This window comes from Pantherophis guttatus, chromosome 3 (assembly GCF_059756535.1).
Source record: "Pantherophis guttatus breed Tessera chromosome 3, ASM5975653v1, whole genome shotgun sequence".
NCBI lineage: Eukaryota > Metazoa > Chordata > Lepidosauria > Squamata > Colubridae > Pantherophis > Pantherophis guttatus.
Genome location: NC_142065.1, coordinates 212,449,080 through 212,465,898, shown reverse-complemented (window position 1 = coordinate 212,465,898; position 16,819 = coordinate 212,449,080). Strand labels below are relative to the sequence as shown.

General features: G+C 44.6%; 1 protein-coding gene across 1 annotated transcript; it reads left to right on the top strand.

Moving 5' to 3' along the window:
- The first annotated feature begins 272 nt into the window (after nucleotides 1–272).
- Nucleotides 273–6,278, top strand: ARC (activity regulated cytoskeleton associated protein). The gene is made up of 3 exons (XM_034419923.2): nucleotides 273–2,819; nucleotides 3,380–3,552; nucleotides 4,639–6,278. The coding sequence occupies exon 1, from the start codon at nucleotides 273–275 to the stop codon at nucleotides 1,500–1,502; it is 1,230 nt and encodes a 409-aa protein (XP_034275814.1). The 3' UTR covers nucleotides 1,503–2,819; nucleotides 3,380–3,552; nucleotides 4,639–6,278.
- The last annotated feature ends 10,541 nt before the right edge of the window (nucleotides 6,279–16,819 follow it).

Below are 16,819 nucleotides of genomic sequence, written 5' to 3'. Positions count from 1 at the left end.
GGAACCTGACAGATCTGCTTGGGAATTAAAAGCTTTCAAAGGCGAGGAAGAAGAAGAAGTCGAGGCTGGAAAGAACTTTCCTGATCTGCTTCGTGAACTTTTGCTTCAACGCCAAGTGGAGTTGGACGGTCACGTTTTTTTTTATTTCCTCGGGTGACCTCTGATTCAGTTGTGTTTTGTGCTTTTGGGAAGAAGAAGAAGAAGGCAAGTCAGTTTCTGGGCAGAGTGGTTTGGCAAAGAATTGTTGGAAGTGTATAGCAGCTGAGGTAGAAATGATGCAGGTGGACAACTTCAACCATGGGAATCTCCATTCTTGTCAGGGTCATCGCGGGGTGGCCAACAACAAGCCCAACGTCATCCTTCAGATAGGGAAGTGCAGGGCTGACATGTTAGAACATGTGAGGAGAACCCACCGACACCTCCTGACCGAGGTGTCCAAGCAGGTAGAGCGGGAGCTGAAAGGCCTGCAGAAATCGGTGGGGAAACTTGAGAACAATCTAGAAGACCACGTTCCTTCAGCTGTGGAGAACCAGAGATGGAAAAAATCCATCAAGGCTTGTCTGGCTAGATGTCAGGAGACCATTGCTCACCTGGAGAGGTGGGTCAAGAGGGAGATTAATGTCTGGAAGGAAGTCTTTTTCCGCTTGGAGAAATGGGCTGACCGGTTGGAATCTGGTGGGGGAAAGTACAGCCATGCTGACCAATCCAGACAAACTGTCTCGGTAGGAGTAGGGGCCCCAGAAATCCAACCCAGCAAAGAGGAAATTTATGATTATGCCTTAGACATGAGTCAGATGTATGCCCTGACCTCTCCTCCAATGGGGGAAGACCCTAGTGTGCCTCAGTCCCATGACTCCTATCAGTGGATCACTGTTTCAGATGATACCCCACCCTCCCCAGTGGAAACCCAGATTTTTGAAGATCCCAGGGAATTCCTGACTCATCTGGAGGACTATCTGAAGCAGGTGGGTGGAACGGAAGAGTATTGGCTCTCCCAGATCCAGAACCACATGAATGGCCCTGCCAAAAAGTGGTGGGAATACAAGCAGGACTCGGTCAAGAACTGGCTGGAGTTTAAGAAAGAGTTCCTCCAGTACAGCGAGGGTACCTTGACAAGGGATGCCATCAAACAGGAACTGGATCTCCCCCAGAAGGATGGGGAGCCCCTTGACCAGTTCCTTTGGCGCAAAAGGGACTTGTACCAAACTCTCTACATAGATGCTGAGGAAGAGGAGGTCATCCAGTATGTCGTAGGGACCCTCCAGCCCAAACTCAAGCGTTTCCTTAGCCACCCCTACCCCAAAACTTTAGAACAGCTGATCCAACGGGGCAAGGAAGTTGAGGACAACCTAGATAATTCTGAGGAGCCCAGTCCCCAGAGGTCCCCCAAAAACCAGTTAGGAGGGTCGGTGGAAAGTTTGCCTCCTTCTTCTACTGCTAGCCCTGTTGCTAGTGATGAAACTCATCCAGATGTCTCTGCTCCACCGGTCACGGTGATCTGAGCCCAGAAATCAAGGCACTAGAAACACAGATGGGAACTATCAGCTTCTTCAGCAGGTTTGTTTCCATTCAGTGGGTGCCTTGGGCTACACTGATGATTCTGGGATCTCAGCTCAGAAGCTGGTTGGAGATGACTGGCTTTTCCTTCTGGTATCCCATGTGGAGAACAAAGCAAGCTTGAACTATCTGATGTGCTTCAAGCTGGAACATCGGTAGCTGAGCTTGAGGATGGCTTTCTAAAAGCAAGGATCAGGCTATGTTACCAAGGTAGGAAATCCTTCTTTTGGGGCAGAGACAACTGAATCACCTTGAGTGGTGACTCCCTAGGGATTTAAATAGACACCCTCACAGAAGGTCCTTCCTTCTAGCATTAGTTCTGTCCTTCAACATGCTTTTCCTTCCAGACATTCTCTCATCCTTCCGGGTAGCTGTTGAGAGATGGCTTCTGTTTATCTCTGCATTAGCCAATGGATTTACTTACTTTCTAGGAAGTTTCTATTTTTTAATAACTTCCTCAACATCTTTTAGATTGAGCTCCAAAACACGTTGGAAAACAAGCTTCAGGTGTCCTGGCAGAACTTCCGCTGAAAATTCCAGCCGACACTTGAAGCTCTGTTGTTTTGGCCTCAGTTTTGATTCTCAGATGAGTCTCTGGATTCTCTCTTGACCTGATTTTTAAGGTCCTTCAGCTCCAGAAAAGTCATTAGTAGATACACTTTCCACCTTTCCATCTCTAAATCCAAGCCGTTGAGATGAGAAAGGTTCGTGCCATTGAATTTCTTGTTTCATTCATGAGGGCAATAAGCAGAGTTCTAGTGAAGAGGGAGATTCTTAAGAAACATCTAAGGGGGTTTAGCAAAAGAAAGAAGACTTTGAGGTTGGAGGGCTACATAGACTACAAGAAGGAAAAAAAATGTGGCACAGACACAGCTTGAATTTAGAACTTAACCCATCTACAAGAATGTCTACTAAAGTTGTACTAACTTTTGCTAGTTGAAAAAAAAATGGACTGCATATTTCAGTGGTGAGGACCACTTTACCCAAAGTGTAAAGACCCTTGAACTGAAGTTTTTTTTAGTTGAGCCTCCTTTGATGACGCAAATAAGAACCAAACTAGGAAGAAGATCGGCAACTTTGAGAGTCTTGTGCCGTTGAAGAGAGAAAAGAGAAGACAAGTGAAAGCAAAGTTCATATCATGGACAATTGGCCCTTTCTGGCCGAAAGAGACAACTTGGCATGCAAAGGACGAGATGAAGAGCAGCTGTGAAAAATCTTGCTGGGAACCATGGGGAGATGTGACTCCTTCCCATAAGCTAGAGGTAAGTAACAACCTCTTGACTATTTGTCTTTTTCCAAGTTTAAAGATGTGGTTGTGGAGGATGGCAATTTGGGTTAGTTTAGCCTGGTTTCACAACACGCATGAAGTGAACATAGGTTCGGGGTCTTGGTGGTTTAGTAGGCCTTCATGCTAAGGCACAAGGTGGTTGGGACCTAGCATGAACACCAGAACACCTGTCAGGTTGTGCTTTTCTGACATCGCAAAAATTTGGGGAGTTTGATTTCTGGTATGAATCTGCTCCTCACCTTGCTCCTGCCAGCAGCCCAAAGTCTTTTCGGAATGCAAGGAACAGTCAATATTATATTTAGCTCCTCTGAAAAGAAGAGGAATGGCAATTGGGTCGTATGGCAAGAAGTCCCTTTCCCAACCGCTGTGCATAAGCATTTCTTTATCTCTGAGAGCAAACCGGCTGAAGGACTTTTGTGTAGATGAAATAATCCAATTAGAGTTTACCGGGGAAGGAAGGAAGCAATAGCTAATATAAGGGATGATCTTCTGAAGCAACTTTAGCTCACACTTCATGCTCTGCTTCTGTTACAGTGACTCATTCAAAAACGGGCTGTGAATTCAGCACTTCCTGAATCGCGTGTGGAGCAGAGATTGGAGACGGAGAAACGGCTCTGGAAAAGCCCAGCAAGCAACAGAGCTGGATGGACGTCATCTTCCCCAGGCTCCTGCTGTTCTTGAAGGACGAGCGTCTGAAGAAAGAGAAGGTAATTTGAGTTCTCTGCCAGATGGACAAATTCCTCGGCCTGCTCTTAGCTAATCTCCAGATATGTCTATGGAGATTCTCAGTCATCCAGGTCATGGAAGTCCCAAAGGTGCTTTTTTCAAGAGGCAACTGGACTTTCTGGGTTTTTTTCTTTGAAGGCGTTTTGTATCTCCTCCAAGAAGCTTCTTCAGCTCTTCGGTTCCCCCCACCATTCAGTCAAAGCTGAAGAAGCTCCTTGGAGGAGAAGCAAAATGTCTTCAAAGAAAAAACAAGAAAGTTCACTTGCCTCTTGAAAAAAACATCTTTGGGACAACCTCCAGATTAGAAGTTCTGAATTCTCCTGATACTTACATACATAGACCTCCTTCTGAACTGGGAAGGAGAAGCTTAGATTCCCAATTTCACAGCACACTTTGGGAAAGAGGTGCTGGGAATATCTCTGTGGGGCTTCCTTAAAGAGGCAAGAATCAAGAACATCCTACCTTAGATACTGTAGGTCCTACTTCGAATAGGTCCTACCACCTTCTCTTCTCCAGAGCTTTTCCTGCCTCGTAAGGAAATGATAGGGAATATTGTACCCTTAACTCCCCGATTCAACCTCTTGCCATTGACCATGCTGGCTGGGATAGACCCCTAATGACTGGCTGGGTGGGGGTGGTCATGATGGGCGTGGCCAGGGGGTGTGACAGGCAGCACTCCTACACCCCCCGGGAGCAAAAACGGGCCATGGGGAGGGAGGCACTGCCCCCGTGCCCCATTTTGGGCCTAGTAGGCCTTCCTGCAGCCTCCTGAGGTCAAAAATGGGCCATGGGGGGCACTGCCCCTCCCCACTTAGGGCCTAGGAGCCAAAATGGGGTCCGTGGGGATTCCTGGAAGGGGAGGGGCAGGGAGAGGCCAGCCAGCCAGAAATTTAACTACCAGTTCACATGAACTGGCCTGAACCGGCTGAATCCCACCACTGGATAGACCCCAACCATGAGGAAACCCATTACCATAATTCTCCAAAGCTTTAGCACTTGCTTTTCTTCCCACTTCATTATCCTGTCACTTAATCTTCTCTTTCTTTCTTTTATTATTGTTATTATAGGGAGTTGTTATCTTCTGTTGTTGGTGGCATGGCTCCTGAACTCTTCAACGGCGTCGACTTTTGCATGCAGAAGGGTTGTTCTCTGAGGAACTGAAGTAAGCAGCGTCAACATCTCAAGATGGGCTGCTACCAAGAAAGCAGAGAAGATGCAAGGAAGAAACTGTACAAAAAGCAAAGGCCAGCAAAGGGACGTTCAAGGAACTTTGAAGGGACATTCATCCGTTATTCAGATGGCCTCATGCCAAGTTATGACTGTGTGAATGTTGTGACTGAGGGTTGGGGAGGGAAAAATGATGGAAGACATTGGTGCAGGACTTCAGCTGGAACTCCAAAGTATCTAGAACTGAGAGAACATCCTTTCTAAAGGACCACACTTCATTTTCCTGTCACCTATGTGGTCCATGAAGATGTTGTAAAAAACAACAACAACAATAACTGGAGTGTTTAAAAAAACAAAACAAAAATTTGTAGTCAAAGGTGTTTGGTTAAACAATGTTAGGCTCTATAATTAGGAGCTTGACAACAATGTATGACAAATGGGGCAATCCAACTTTCTCCACTAGACAGCAGAGTAAGGAATGCAATATATCTTCCATTTCTTGAGCCTACTAAGAAGTGTAAAATGTACACACACCATTGCATACAATGGACATTAATCAGAACTTTTTTTGATGTTCAAAGAAGATTTGCTTCACATGCCACCTGTCAAACAGGTTGGATTGGAGATAGGTATAGATTATTATTGTTTATTACTATTTTCATCATCGTATTCCGCATTGGGCTTCCTACCCTGAGGTAGGAGTGACTTTCCACGAATGTATGTTCACGGGCCAAATTTGATGACGTCATCAAATTCGGTGCCATGGTTACTTGAAACCTTCAGAGCCGAATGCAATGTTAGCCATCGAATAAATGATGATGGTTGTATTAAAAATAGCCTGTTTCATGTTAGTCAAAACAGAAGGCCAACGGTAGACTTTCAGTGGGTCTATCATGTCTCTTTGGACCTTCAGCACCTCCTGCTATGGCTTCTCTGGCTTCACAAGCAACCATGTAACAATGCTTCTGGGGTTATCAGAGAAGTTGAAGAAGGGAAGTGCATGGATTATGGATTGCTTCTAATGAGTTGAATTATGGATCATTGTTTATGGATCATTGTTTCTTGACTAAGAGAGCTGATGCTCTAATTCTCTGTAAGGAGAACCGGGGAAAGATCTACCCAAACCGAACGGACCATCGTACCTGTTGTGCAATATTAATCCATCAGATCTGCTGTCGACTTTCGATCTGTTGCTTTTTGTTTTTAACTACTGGAACTGATCTGTTCAAAGGAAGCCATGAAGACAACAAGTCCACCACTGCATTGTGACAGCTGTGGTTTTGATACATGGGCTTGGGGGACTCAAATCACTTCAACCTTGTTCTAGTTGTATGACGTTTCTTCTACCTTATCACACTGGTGGTGAACCTTATGAGGCTGTGTCAGCCAATTAACATTAGAAGAAGAAGGAGGAGGAGGAGGAGGAGAAAAAGCATTCTCCACATGTAAAAGGATTGTAGCAAAATCAGTGCGTTGTGAGGAAGCATTTGTGTTTGTAGATTCCTACAATAAAACATTGTATGATAATTGCTTAAAACAATGCAGTTTGGCTTCTCATTCGTTGTTTCCAGTCTTTGTTTCCCCTGCCCAGAATATTGAATGAATGTCTTGATGTGAGGCGCACACACACACACACACACACACACACACACACACACAAAGGTTCAATTAAATTGATTTATTGCTAAAAAGCCTATGTATAGGAATCTTCTGAAGTAATGGTCAGTGTGCGCTTAGTGTTAGATAAGGTTGAATGGCACTCAAGGGGGGTTGGGCTTAGTTTGCTTGTGGCTACCTAGGGATTCTAGGCTGATACCCCTTTTCACTCTGCCTCCCGGGTTCTGCCATTTCTTCTCCTATACTTGGGATATTATCAATTTTACTCTCATGCCCACATCGGAGCCTGAATCTGCAGGGGAAGATGAGCTGAAACCTGAGCTGAGAGAGATTGAGGGGGCAGCTTCGTTGGCTTCCGAGGAAAATGGGAAGGGGCCAGTCACACCAGGGCCTTTCAGGATTAGGACAGTTTGTAGACTGGGAGGAACAGGGACAGGATGAACTCTGTTCAGAGCTCTGCTGAGTTCTGGTGGCTCAGCAGACTAATTAACACCCACTTACATCTGCTGCCTGCAATTACTGCAAGTTCAAATCTCACCAGGCTCAAGGTTGACTCAGCCTTCCATCTTTTCTAAGGTAGGTAAAATGACGACCCAGATTATGGGGGCAATAAGATGACTTTGTATAAATATACAAAAGTATGAAGGCTATTGCTTAAGGCATTGTAAGCCGCCCTGAGTCTCCGGAGAAGGGCGGCATATAAATCAATTTTTTAAAAAACAAAACAAAACATGAGAGACTGAGCTCAGGCAAGGAGCAAGGACCACCCCCTCCTGATCCTCGAGCACAGAGAGTGGAGAGAAGGTGAGAACAGCGCAGACTGAGCAGGCTACTCAGGAGGAGAGCGCCCCGCCCATCTTCACAAGGCACACCTGGGGAATGAGACTTAAGCAGATGCTGTGGCGAGGGGCATTTGTGCAGAACAAACGCTGAGTTCCTGAAGTGTTAAGTGCTGACGTTTGAACTTTCCATAGCTTTATTGATTCATTCTTATGAGAAAGGTCAATGAAACTGGCAATCTTCGACTTACAACCATTCTTCAGTGACCGTTTGATATTACAAAGGCACTGAGAAAAGTGACTTATGACCATTTTTCACACTTACAACTGTAACCACATGGTCACGTGATCAAAATTCAGAGGCTTATCAACCAGCTCATACTTATGACTTTTGCAAAGTCCTGGGATCACACAGTCACCTTTTGGGAACCTCTGACAAGGAAAGTCAATGGGGAGTCAAATGAACTCAATTTTAGAATAGAATAGAATAGAATAGAATAGAATAGAATAGAATAGAATAGAATAGAATAGAATAGAATAGAACAGAACAGAACAGAACAGAACAGAACAGAATAGAATAGAATAGAATAGAATAGAATAGAATAGAATGTAGAATAGAACAGAACAGAACAGAACAGAATAGAATAGAATAGAGTAGAGTAGAATAGAATGTAGAATAGAATAGAATGTAGAACAGAATAGAATGTAGAACAGAATAGAATAGAATAGAATAGAATAGAATAGAATAGAATAGAATAGAACAGAATGTAGAATATAGAATGTAGAATGTAGAATGTAGAATAGAATAGAATATTTTTCATCCGGTTTGCCTGATTCGCCAGTTGCGTCCCTTTCTGGGTCGGGACTCGTTATGCACGGTCACTCATGCCCTCGTCACCTCCCGCCTGGACTATTGTAACGCTCTCTACATGGGGCTCCCCTTGAGGAGCACCCGGAGGCTCCAACTGGCGCGGAGTGCGGCTGCGCGGGTGGTAATGGGAGCGACATGGCGCTCCCATGTAACACCTCTCCTGTGCGAGCTGCACTGGCTCCCGGTGGTCTTCTGGGTGCACTTCAAGGTTTTGGTTACCACCTTTAAAGCGCTCCATGGCTTAGGACCTGGTTATCTACAGGACCGCCTACTACCACCAATAGCCTCCCACCGGCCAGTACGCTCTCATAGAGAGGGACTCCTCCGGGTGCCGTCAGCCAAACAGTGTCGACTGGCAGCCCCTAGGGGGAGAGCCTTCTCTGTGGGGGCACATACCGTCTGAAATGAGCTCCCCCCAGAGATACGGAGGATCCCGGATCTGCTCACCTTCCGCCACGCTGTGAAGACCTTTTTATTCCATCAGGCGGGCTTGGCCTAATCTCTTCCCTTTTTTAAATATGTAAATTTTAATCTGTTTTTAAATTATCGGGGTGTTTTAATCTGTCTGGGCCAAAATGATTTAATTTGATTTTATCTGGTTTTTAAATTTTTTGTATCTATGTATTTTATTGTTTGGCTGTTCACCACCTTGAGTCCTTCGGGAGTAGGGCGGTATACAAATCAAATAAACTAAACTAAACTAAACTAAACTAAACTAAGCTAAACTAATAGAATAGAATAGAATAGAATAGAATAGAATAGAATAGAATAGAATAGAATAGAATAGAGTAGAATAGAGTAGAATAGAATGTAGAATAGAATAGAATGTAGAACAGAACAGAACAGAACAGAACAGAATAGAATGTAGAATAGAATAGAATAGAATAGAATAGAATAGAATAGAATAGAATAGAATGTAGAATAGAATAGAATGTAGAACAGAACAGAACAGAACAGAACAGAATAGAATAGAATGTAGAATGTAGAATAGAATAGAATAGAATAGAATGTAGAATGTAGAATAGAATAGAATAGAATAGAATGTAGAACAGAACAGAACAGAACAGAACAGAACAGAATAGAATAGAATAGAATAGAATGTAGAATGTAGAATGTAAAATAGAATAGAATAGAATAGAATAGAATAGAATAGAATAGAATAGAATAGAATAGAATAGAATAGAATAGAATAGAATAGAATAGAATAGAATTCTTTATTGGTCAAGTGTGATTGGACACACAAGGAATTTGTCTTTGGTGCATACGCTCTCAGTGTACATAAAGAAAAAAAATAAAATATATTCATCAAGAATCATAAGATACAATTCTTAGTGATAGTCATAGGATACTAATAAGCAATCAAATCACACTAGGAAACAATAAAACAATATAAATTGTAAAGATACAAGCAACATGATTGTAGCCATAGGTGGGGAGAGATAGATACTAGTAAAGATGAGAAGAAGAATAGTAATATAGTTTTAGTAGTTAATTTGACAGTTTTGAGGGAATAGTTTGTTTAGCAGAGTGATGGCATTCGGGTAAACAACTGTCCTTGTGTCTAGTTGTTCTGGTGTGCAGTGCTCTATAGCCTTGTTTTGAGGGTAGAAGTTGAAACAATTTATGTCCAGGATGCGAGAGGTCTGTACTAGATATTTTCACAGCCCTCTTTTTGAGGGCTGTGAAACCTCTCTAAGTGGTTTACAGAGTCAGCCTCTTGCCCCCAACAATCTGAGTCCTCAGGCAAGGGGGATGGGAAACCAGTGAAACAACACAGCACCCAAAGACAGGAGCACATTCCAGACATATTTTTCTCAAGGCTGTCTCCCAGGGTTACCCACAGCGGCTGGAAGGGAGCGATCTCTACAACCCACGGAATTGCTCCGTTGGTGAATGTGATTGATGACACATCCTTGAGGGAGGGGGGAAACAGGGTCATGATTGGGGCCGTAAATTACTTGGGGTCAGAGTTGGCTTCATTTGGGTACGTGCTGACATGAAGCTGCTAATAAATAACTGGATTTCTTTTGAAGCTTGGCTCGAGGCTCATGATTTAATCAGGACATCCATCAGAATCCTGACAGTTTGATTAGAAGACTTCCAAAGTCCCTTCCAACTCTAATATTCTGTTCTTCTATCCTGTCCAATGAGAATGGGTGAACATTGCTTTGCTCATCCCCCTTAAGCCCTTGAAGGACTGAGTGTGGGCTTCTCCCATAACCTACAGACCATTACTGTTCATCCTATACAATAGTAGTGTGCTGCTATGTTAGGTGTTTTGTGCCAGCCATGGCAGTTTCTTAAAAGGCCACCAGATGGGAGCAAAGAGGCACCTTTGATCCCACTGGTGGGTCAAGGGGCTCCGGCCCCTGCAGCCCCATTGGGGAGAGTTAATGGCCCTCTGGCCCCCTCACACTTTGGTAAGGGAGGGGCCAGGGGTCCATATAAGGACCTCTGCACAGGGGCTGCTCTTTGGCTCTTGTTCTACCTTCCTATGGGATTGATCCATGGGCTCAATCCAGGCATGGATGCCTCCATGCCAGGGAACTCATTTTACCTCCTTCATTCCTAAATAAAGATTTAACTTGATTGCACCCTTGCGTGCTGCCTTTTCTTGGAAGCGCCCTCAACGAACCATCGATCTTCGTGAGATCCTCTCACATGCTAGTTATGGTAGACACCCATATTTAGTCCTTCAAGGGCTTAAGCCACTTGGGCAAGACATCCACGTTCACTCATCTTTTCTTCTATGAAAGGAGTACTTGAAGGGATATGTTTGGCCATGACCAAGGATTAGAGTTAACAGGATAACAGTGTTTCAATATTTGAGGGGCTATCACAAAGACAAGGGGGTCAGCCTATTCTCCATAACACCTGAAGGCAGGACAAGAAGAATAAATAATCAGTGCAATGACTTGCCTTCAAAAGTTATGGGTGGTCCATCACTGGAGTTTTAGAATAGAATAACAGAGTTGGAAGGGACCTTGGAGGTCTTCTAGTCCAACCCCCTGCTCAGGCAGAAAACCCTAAACCATTTTAGACAAATGGTTGTCCAACATCTTCTTAAAAACTTCCAGTGTTGGAGCATTTAAAACTTCTGGAGGCAAGTTGTTCCAGTGGTTAATTGTTCTCACTGTCAGGAAATCTCTCCTTAGTTCTAAGTTGCTTCTCTCCGGTACGCTCTCATAGAGAGGGGCTCCTCCGGGTGCCGTCGGCCAAACAATGTCAGCTGGCGGCCCCCAGGGGGAGAGCCTTCTCTGTGGGGGCACCTACCATCTGGAATGAGCTCCCCCTGGAGATATGGAGGATCCCGGATCTGCACACCTTCCGCCGCGCTTTGAAGACCTTTTTATTCCACCAGGCGGGCCTGGCCTAATCTTTTTCCCTCTTTTCTTTTTAAACATGCAAATTTTAATCTGTTTTTTAAATGACTGGGGTGTTTTAATTGGTCTGGGCCAAATTGTTTAATTCGATTTTATCCTGTTTTTAAATTTTGTATTTATGTATTTTATTGTTTGGCTGTTCACCGCCCTGAGTCCTTCGGGAGTAGGGCGGTATACAAATTAAATGAATAAAATCAAATAAATAATAATAAGTTGCTTCTCTCCTTGATTAGTTTCCACCATTTGCTTCTTGCCCTTCAGGTGCTTTGGAGAATAGCTTGACTCCCTCTTCTTTGGGGCAGCCCCTGAGATATTTTCAAGAAGGGATTAGACAGCCGTTTGACTGGAATGGAGGTGGACTAGAAGGCCTCCAACGTTCCTTCCAACTCTCGTATTCTATTACCCTCCATCTCCCTGACCCTCCTATTCGGTTGTATCATCTCGGCGATGACACACCACAGAGGCAGCTTGGCCTTTTGTGTCTCGGAGGAGGATGGAGGGCTGACACCCACGGACCCTCATCTTTCGGAGCTCAAATGCCAACCTCTTGGCACTCACTCCCCCGGCGTAGGCTATTCACACTGTTTGGCATGACTCAGCAGGTAAGGGGAGATGCCAGCTCACCTTCAACAGCACACTGCTGTTCCTCCGGTCTTTGAAATGCAAGAGGACTTCTTGGCAGATGTTGAGCCATGCCGGCCAGTTGCCAACCCTCCTTCAGCTGTTGGGAAGGTCTCCTTTGCACTAATTGCTCCTGGCCTCTTTGGGATCCACCCCTCCGTGCACAGACACACCACAATTGCTCACAATTCCAACGTTCTTGCCAATTTCACCGCGTCAGCCTCCTCCCTTTCCCCGTTCCACCTTCTCCTCCTTGTACCTCCATGATAGATGTCAACCCAAGACCAAAGAAACTTCTGGCTGTCTTCAGGATATTGATCCTCTTCAATATTCTCTTGGGGGTGGGGGAGCAGGAGGAGCGGGGGGCGAGTGTCTGCATGGCTGTGTTGCTGGCTTCTATTATGGGGTGGAGCGGAGGCTTCCCTGCACCACAATGTGCAGTGTCAATCCGCACAGCACCACCGCTGGAGCGCTCGTCTCCATGGGAACCAAATGCAGGTTACTAGGTTACCCCATTGAGATGCAAATACTTTTGACTAGCCAGCCTCCTCTCTGCAAGACTCTGGAGGTCTGGGTGAAGGTAGGCAGCCTAATCAGAAGGGACTGTTCCCCTTCTTCCCGGTTCCCCGTTCTTGGCTGAACAGACTTGCTTAGCAAAGAGGAGGCTAGCTAGTCAAAAGTATTTGCATCTTAATGGGGTAAACTAGTAACCTGCATTTGGTTACCCCCAAGTAAATGAATGCATCTCTTTGCTTTGGGGAGAGAGGGGGTGAGAGAGAGAGGATGAGAAAGAAGAGAGAGAGAGAGAAGAGAAGAGGGGGGAGAGAGAGAGATTAAAAAGTAAAATATTATATATATATTTTTAGAGGCAGAAAGCAACCCCCATCTTCCTTAATAGCCCACAGCAGACATCAGCACTTAAGAGATAAATAGCTTATTGAAAGAAGACAAGTATCTAGACAGCTCGATTCATAAGCAAATGCCATCACCCAAAATCCAACACAGGAAAAAGCCATTAAGCCACAATAGGAATTATTACATCATTTTAGAGCAATCCAAACTTCAACCAATATTTAACTCAAACAAACGCCTAGGATTTGTACTTTGCCTATAGAGCCAGCTATGACCCCTACATGACCCCTACAAGGCCCATGGGAGTCACATTGACAACAGCCAATAGAGTACATGCTTTTGCACAGGAACAGGAAGCTCAAGTTCAAAGCCCAAGAGAAGGTATAAAAAAAACCCCCTCACTCTCAACTCCATGTGGCCAGCTGCACCAGAACCATGTGCTTGGTGGTTCTGCTTCATGATTAAACCATCTTTCCAATCAGCCTCCATGTTTCCAGTCTCTTTCTCCCAGCTTGGAACTGAACCAGATGAATATTTCTTCCCACGCTAACGTGGAACTTGTCTGTAAGTAAGCAGACACACTTATATTCGTTTGCACGGCACAAGACCCAAATCCTAATGTTGGAAGAAATATCCAAGCGGGGAGAAAGACACCGGAAACATGGAGGCTGATTGGAATGATGGTTTATTGATGAACAGGGCCGCGTGGGTTTGAAGTCCTGGTGCAGCTGAAGACATGGAGTGCCCTTGAGCTTCCTGTTCCTGTGCAAGAAATATATTCTATTGGCTGCTGTCAGATCCCCATAGGACTATGCAGGGGTTATAGCTAACTTTTTAGATTGTCTGAATTAAGTTTCATTGAAGCCTAGACTCTCTGAGATGATGTAATGAGGAGTCTTGTGTCCTGAAAGGGTGTTTATGTTTTATGTTTATGTTTTATTAAATTTGTATACCGCCCTACTCCCGAAGGACTCAGGACGGTGAACAGGCACAGAATAAAATACATAAATACAAAAGTTAAAAGACATAATTAAAACCAGATTAAATAATTTAGCCCGAGACAATTAAAATCCCAATAATTTAAAACAAATTAAAATTTCAGTTTAAAAAATTAAAAAGAAAGGGGAGAAAATTAGGCCAGGCCGGCTTGCTGGAATAGGAGGGTCTTAAGAGCATGGCAGAAAGTGCGCAGATCCGGGATCCTCCGTATCTCCGGGGGGAGCTCGTTCCAGATAGTGGGTGCCCCCACAGAGAAGGCCCTCCCCCTGGGGGCCGACACTGCTTGGCTGACGGTACCCGGAGGAGCCCCTCTGTTGGGCCATTCCTATTGTGTCTTAATGGTTTTCCTGGTTTGGATCTTGAGTGGCGGCTGATCCAGGGGTGGGTTCTACTTATGTTTACTATTGGTTTGTACCGTGCCCCTCCACGTGTGCTCGCTTTGCGTGCGTGCGTTCTTCTGTGCATGCGCAGATCACCTACGATGACATCCGGGTCAGTGGGCGGAGCCTCCTGCCGGTTCTGCTACCAGTTCTTACAAACTGGTTCTAACCGGGGGCAACCCACCACTGGGCTGATCTTACCATTCTACCTAATTCTGCCTTTGTTCAAAATATCCTGTCTTGAATGGATAACCAAATCTTCCTTTCTAAGAGCAGGCCTCAGCTTAGTATCTGCTTGGGGGCAGGGAGAGTGGGGATCTGAGTTTCTGTCTCCCTTAAGATGTTTTTATTTCTTCTTTTAGGGGAACTATTTTATTCTGCCTTTTTTAAAATATTTCCTAAAATATTTCATTCTTCTAGGAGAGGGGTGGGTGCTAACTTTCTACACTAACACCTCATCCCTTTTCTTCTTTCTTTCTTTCTTTTTTTTAAAAATTTGATTTATATGCCGCCCTTCTCCGGAGACTCAGGGCGGCTTACAACGCATTAAGCAATAGCCTTCATACTTTTGTATATTTATACAAAGTCAGCTTATTGCCCCCACAAACTGGGTCCTCAATTTACCTACCTTAGAAAGGATGGAAGGCTGAGTCAACCTTGAGCCTGGGGAGATTCGAACTTACAGTAATTGCAGACAGCTGGTGTTCATCACAATGCTATCAGTCTGCTGAGCCACCAGGCCTCTCTTTCTCACAGGGATGTGGGTCTAGCCTCACTGTTTTGGGTTGTAAGCCGGGGTTTCATGGCTTAGCGTGACTTCTAAGCCTAAGGAAGTGCGTCTTGTGCAGAGAAATGTGATTTTAGAAAACTACCCAGTGCATCCTCCTTTTCAATGATCCCGACCTGCTGTTTGCTTCCCTGGACATGTGAAATCGATGCTGGATGGTTGGCTTTTTAAGCCCTGCATCGCTGCTGTGTGAAAACATTATTGGATGGGGGAAAGAAATCTCCACTTTTGTTACCAAAGAAGCAAACAAAGCCAGTCGGTCCAATGTTCCAGACGGCTGCCAAAATTGCAGCTGACGTTCAATTTGGCGTCAGCAGCAATCATGAAGTCTGCTGCAAACAAACAAATATGCAAACAATCCTCGGTTAGAGGCCACTTCATGGGTGTGAAATCTTTCATGGTGGGATCTTATGAACTTATGAAGAATGGCTGCAGGATTTGGGCTCGGCTAGTTTAAAGGAAAGAAGAATTAGGGGTGACACGATAGCAGTCTTCCAGTATTAGAGGGGCTGCCACAAAGAAGAGGGGGTCAAATTATTCTATGAAGCACCCGAGGGCAGGACAAGAAACAATGGATGGGAACTAATCAAGGAGAGAAGCAACCTGGAACTAAGGAGAAACTTCCTAACAGTGAGGACCAGGGGTGAAATGCTCCCGGTTCGGACCGGATCACCCGATCTGGTAGCGATGGAGGAGGGTGGTTTGGAGAACTGGTAGCAAAAATCCCTGCCCCACCCCCCCATTGCCCAGCTGAGCCGCGCAATCATCAGAGCCTTTTTTTTTAATTTTTAAAAGCATTTTTTTTACAACTTCATCGGCCGAAAAAATGCTTTTAAAAGTTAAAAAAAAAAAAAGCCTCTGATGATCGCGCGGCTCAGCTGGGATCATCAGAGGCTTTTAAAAGCATTTTTTCTACAACCTCTTCGGCGGAAGAAGTTATAGAAAAAATGTTTTTAAAAGGAAAAAAAAGCCTCTGTCGATCAAGCAAGTCAGCTGGGATTGTCAGAGGCTTTAAAAAAAAAAAAAAGAAAGCCTCTGCCGATCAGGCAAGTCAGCCGGGATCTTCAGAGGCTTTAAAAGCATTTTTTTAACAACCTCTTGTAGAAAAAAAATGCTTTTAAAAGTTTTTTTAAAAAAAAGTTGGCCACGCCCACTCAGTCATATTACCCGACCACCAAGCCACGCCCACAGAACCGGTAGTACCAAATTTTACATTTCACCACTAGTGAGGACAATTAACCAGTGGAACAGTTTGCCTCCAGAAATCGTGGGTGCTCCATCACTGGAGGTTTTTAAGAAGAGTCTAGACCGGGGGTGTCAAACACAAGGTCCACAAGCTGAAACTGGCCCATGAATGTGGTTGGATCTGGCTCGCAAGGCCATCCTGGAAAATGGAAGGGGTCGGCCCATGTCGCTTTGGCCTGGTCTACCCGAACCGGTAGAGGAAATACCTTTTACCTTAAACTGCCTACCATGGATCTTTCAGATTTCTTAAGAGGTCCCTAAGGGGACGTGCATAAGGCATACCAATGTGCCTACCATCCCTATCCTACTGTCCCCATTTATATGTCATCATTCTATGTGTTTATGGCTATGTTTGGCCTATTTCTATCCTTTTATTTGTGCCAATTTTATTTTCATGTGTCCATGTCTATGTCTATACTGTTACTACCATGTTTTTCCGAAAATAAGACCCTGTCTTATATTTTTTTGAACCCTGAAATAAGCGCTTGGCCTTATTGCCATGCGCTCAAAAGCCCGATTGGGCTTATTATCAGGGGAATGTCTTATT

What these genes read in the sequence shown, in the direction of transcription:
- ARC (XM_034419923.2), top strand. Translation starts at nt 273, where the DNA reads ATGATGCAGGTGGACAACTTCAACCATGGGAATCTCCATTCTTGTCAG.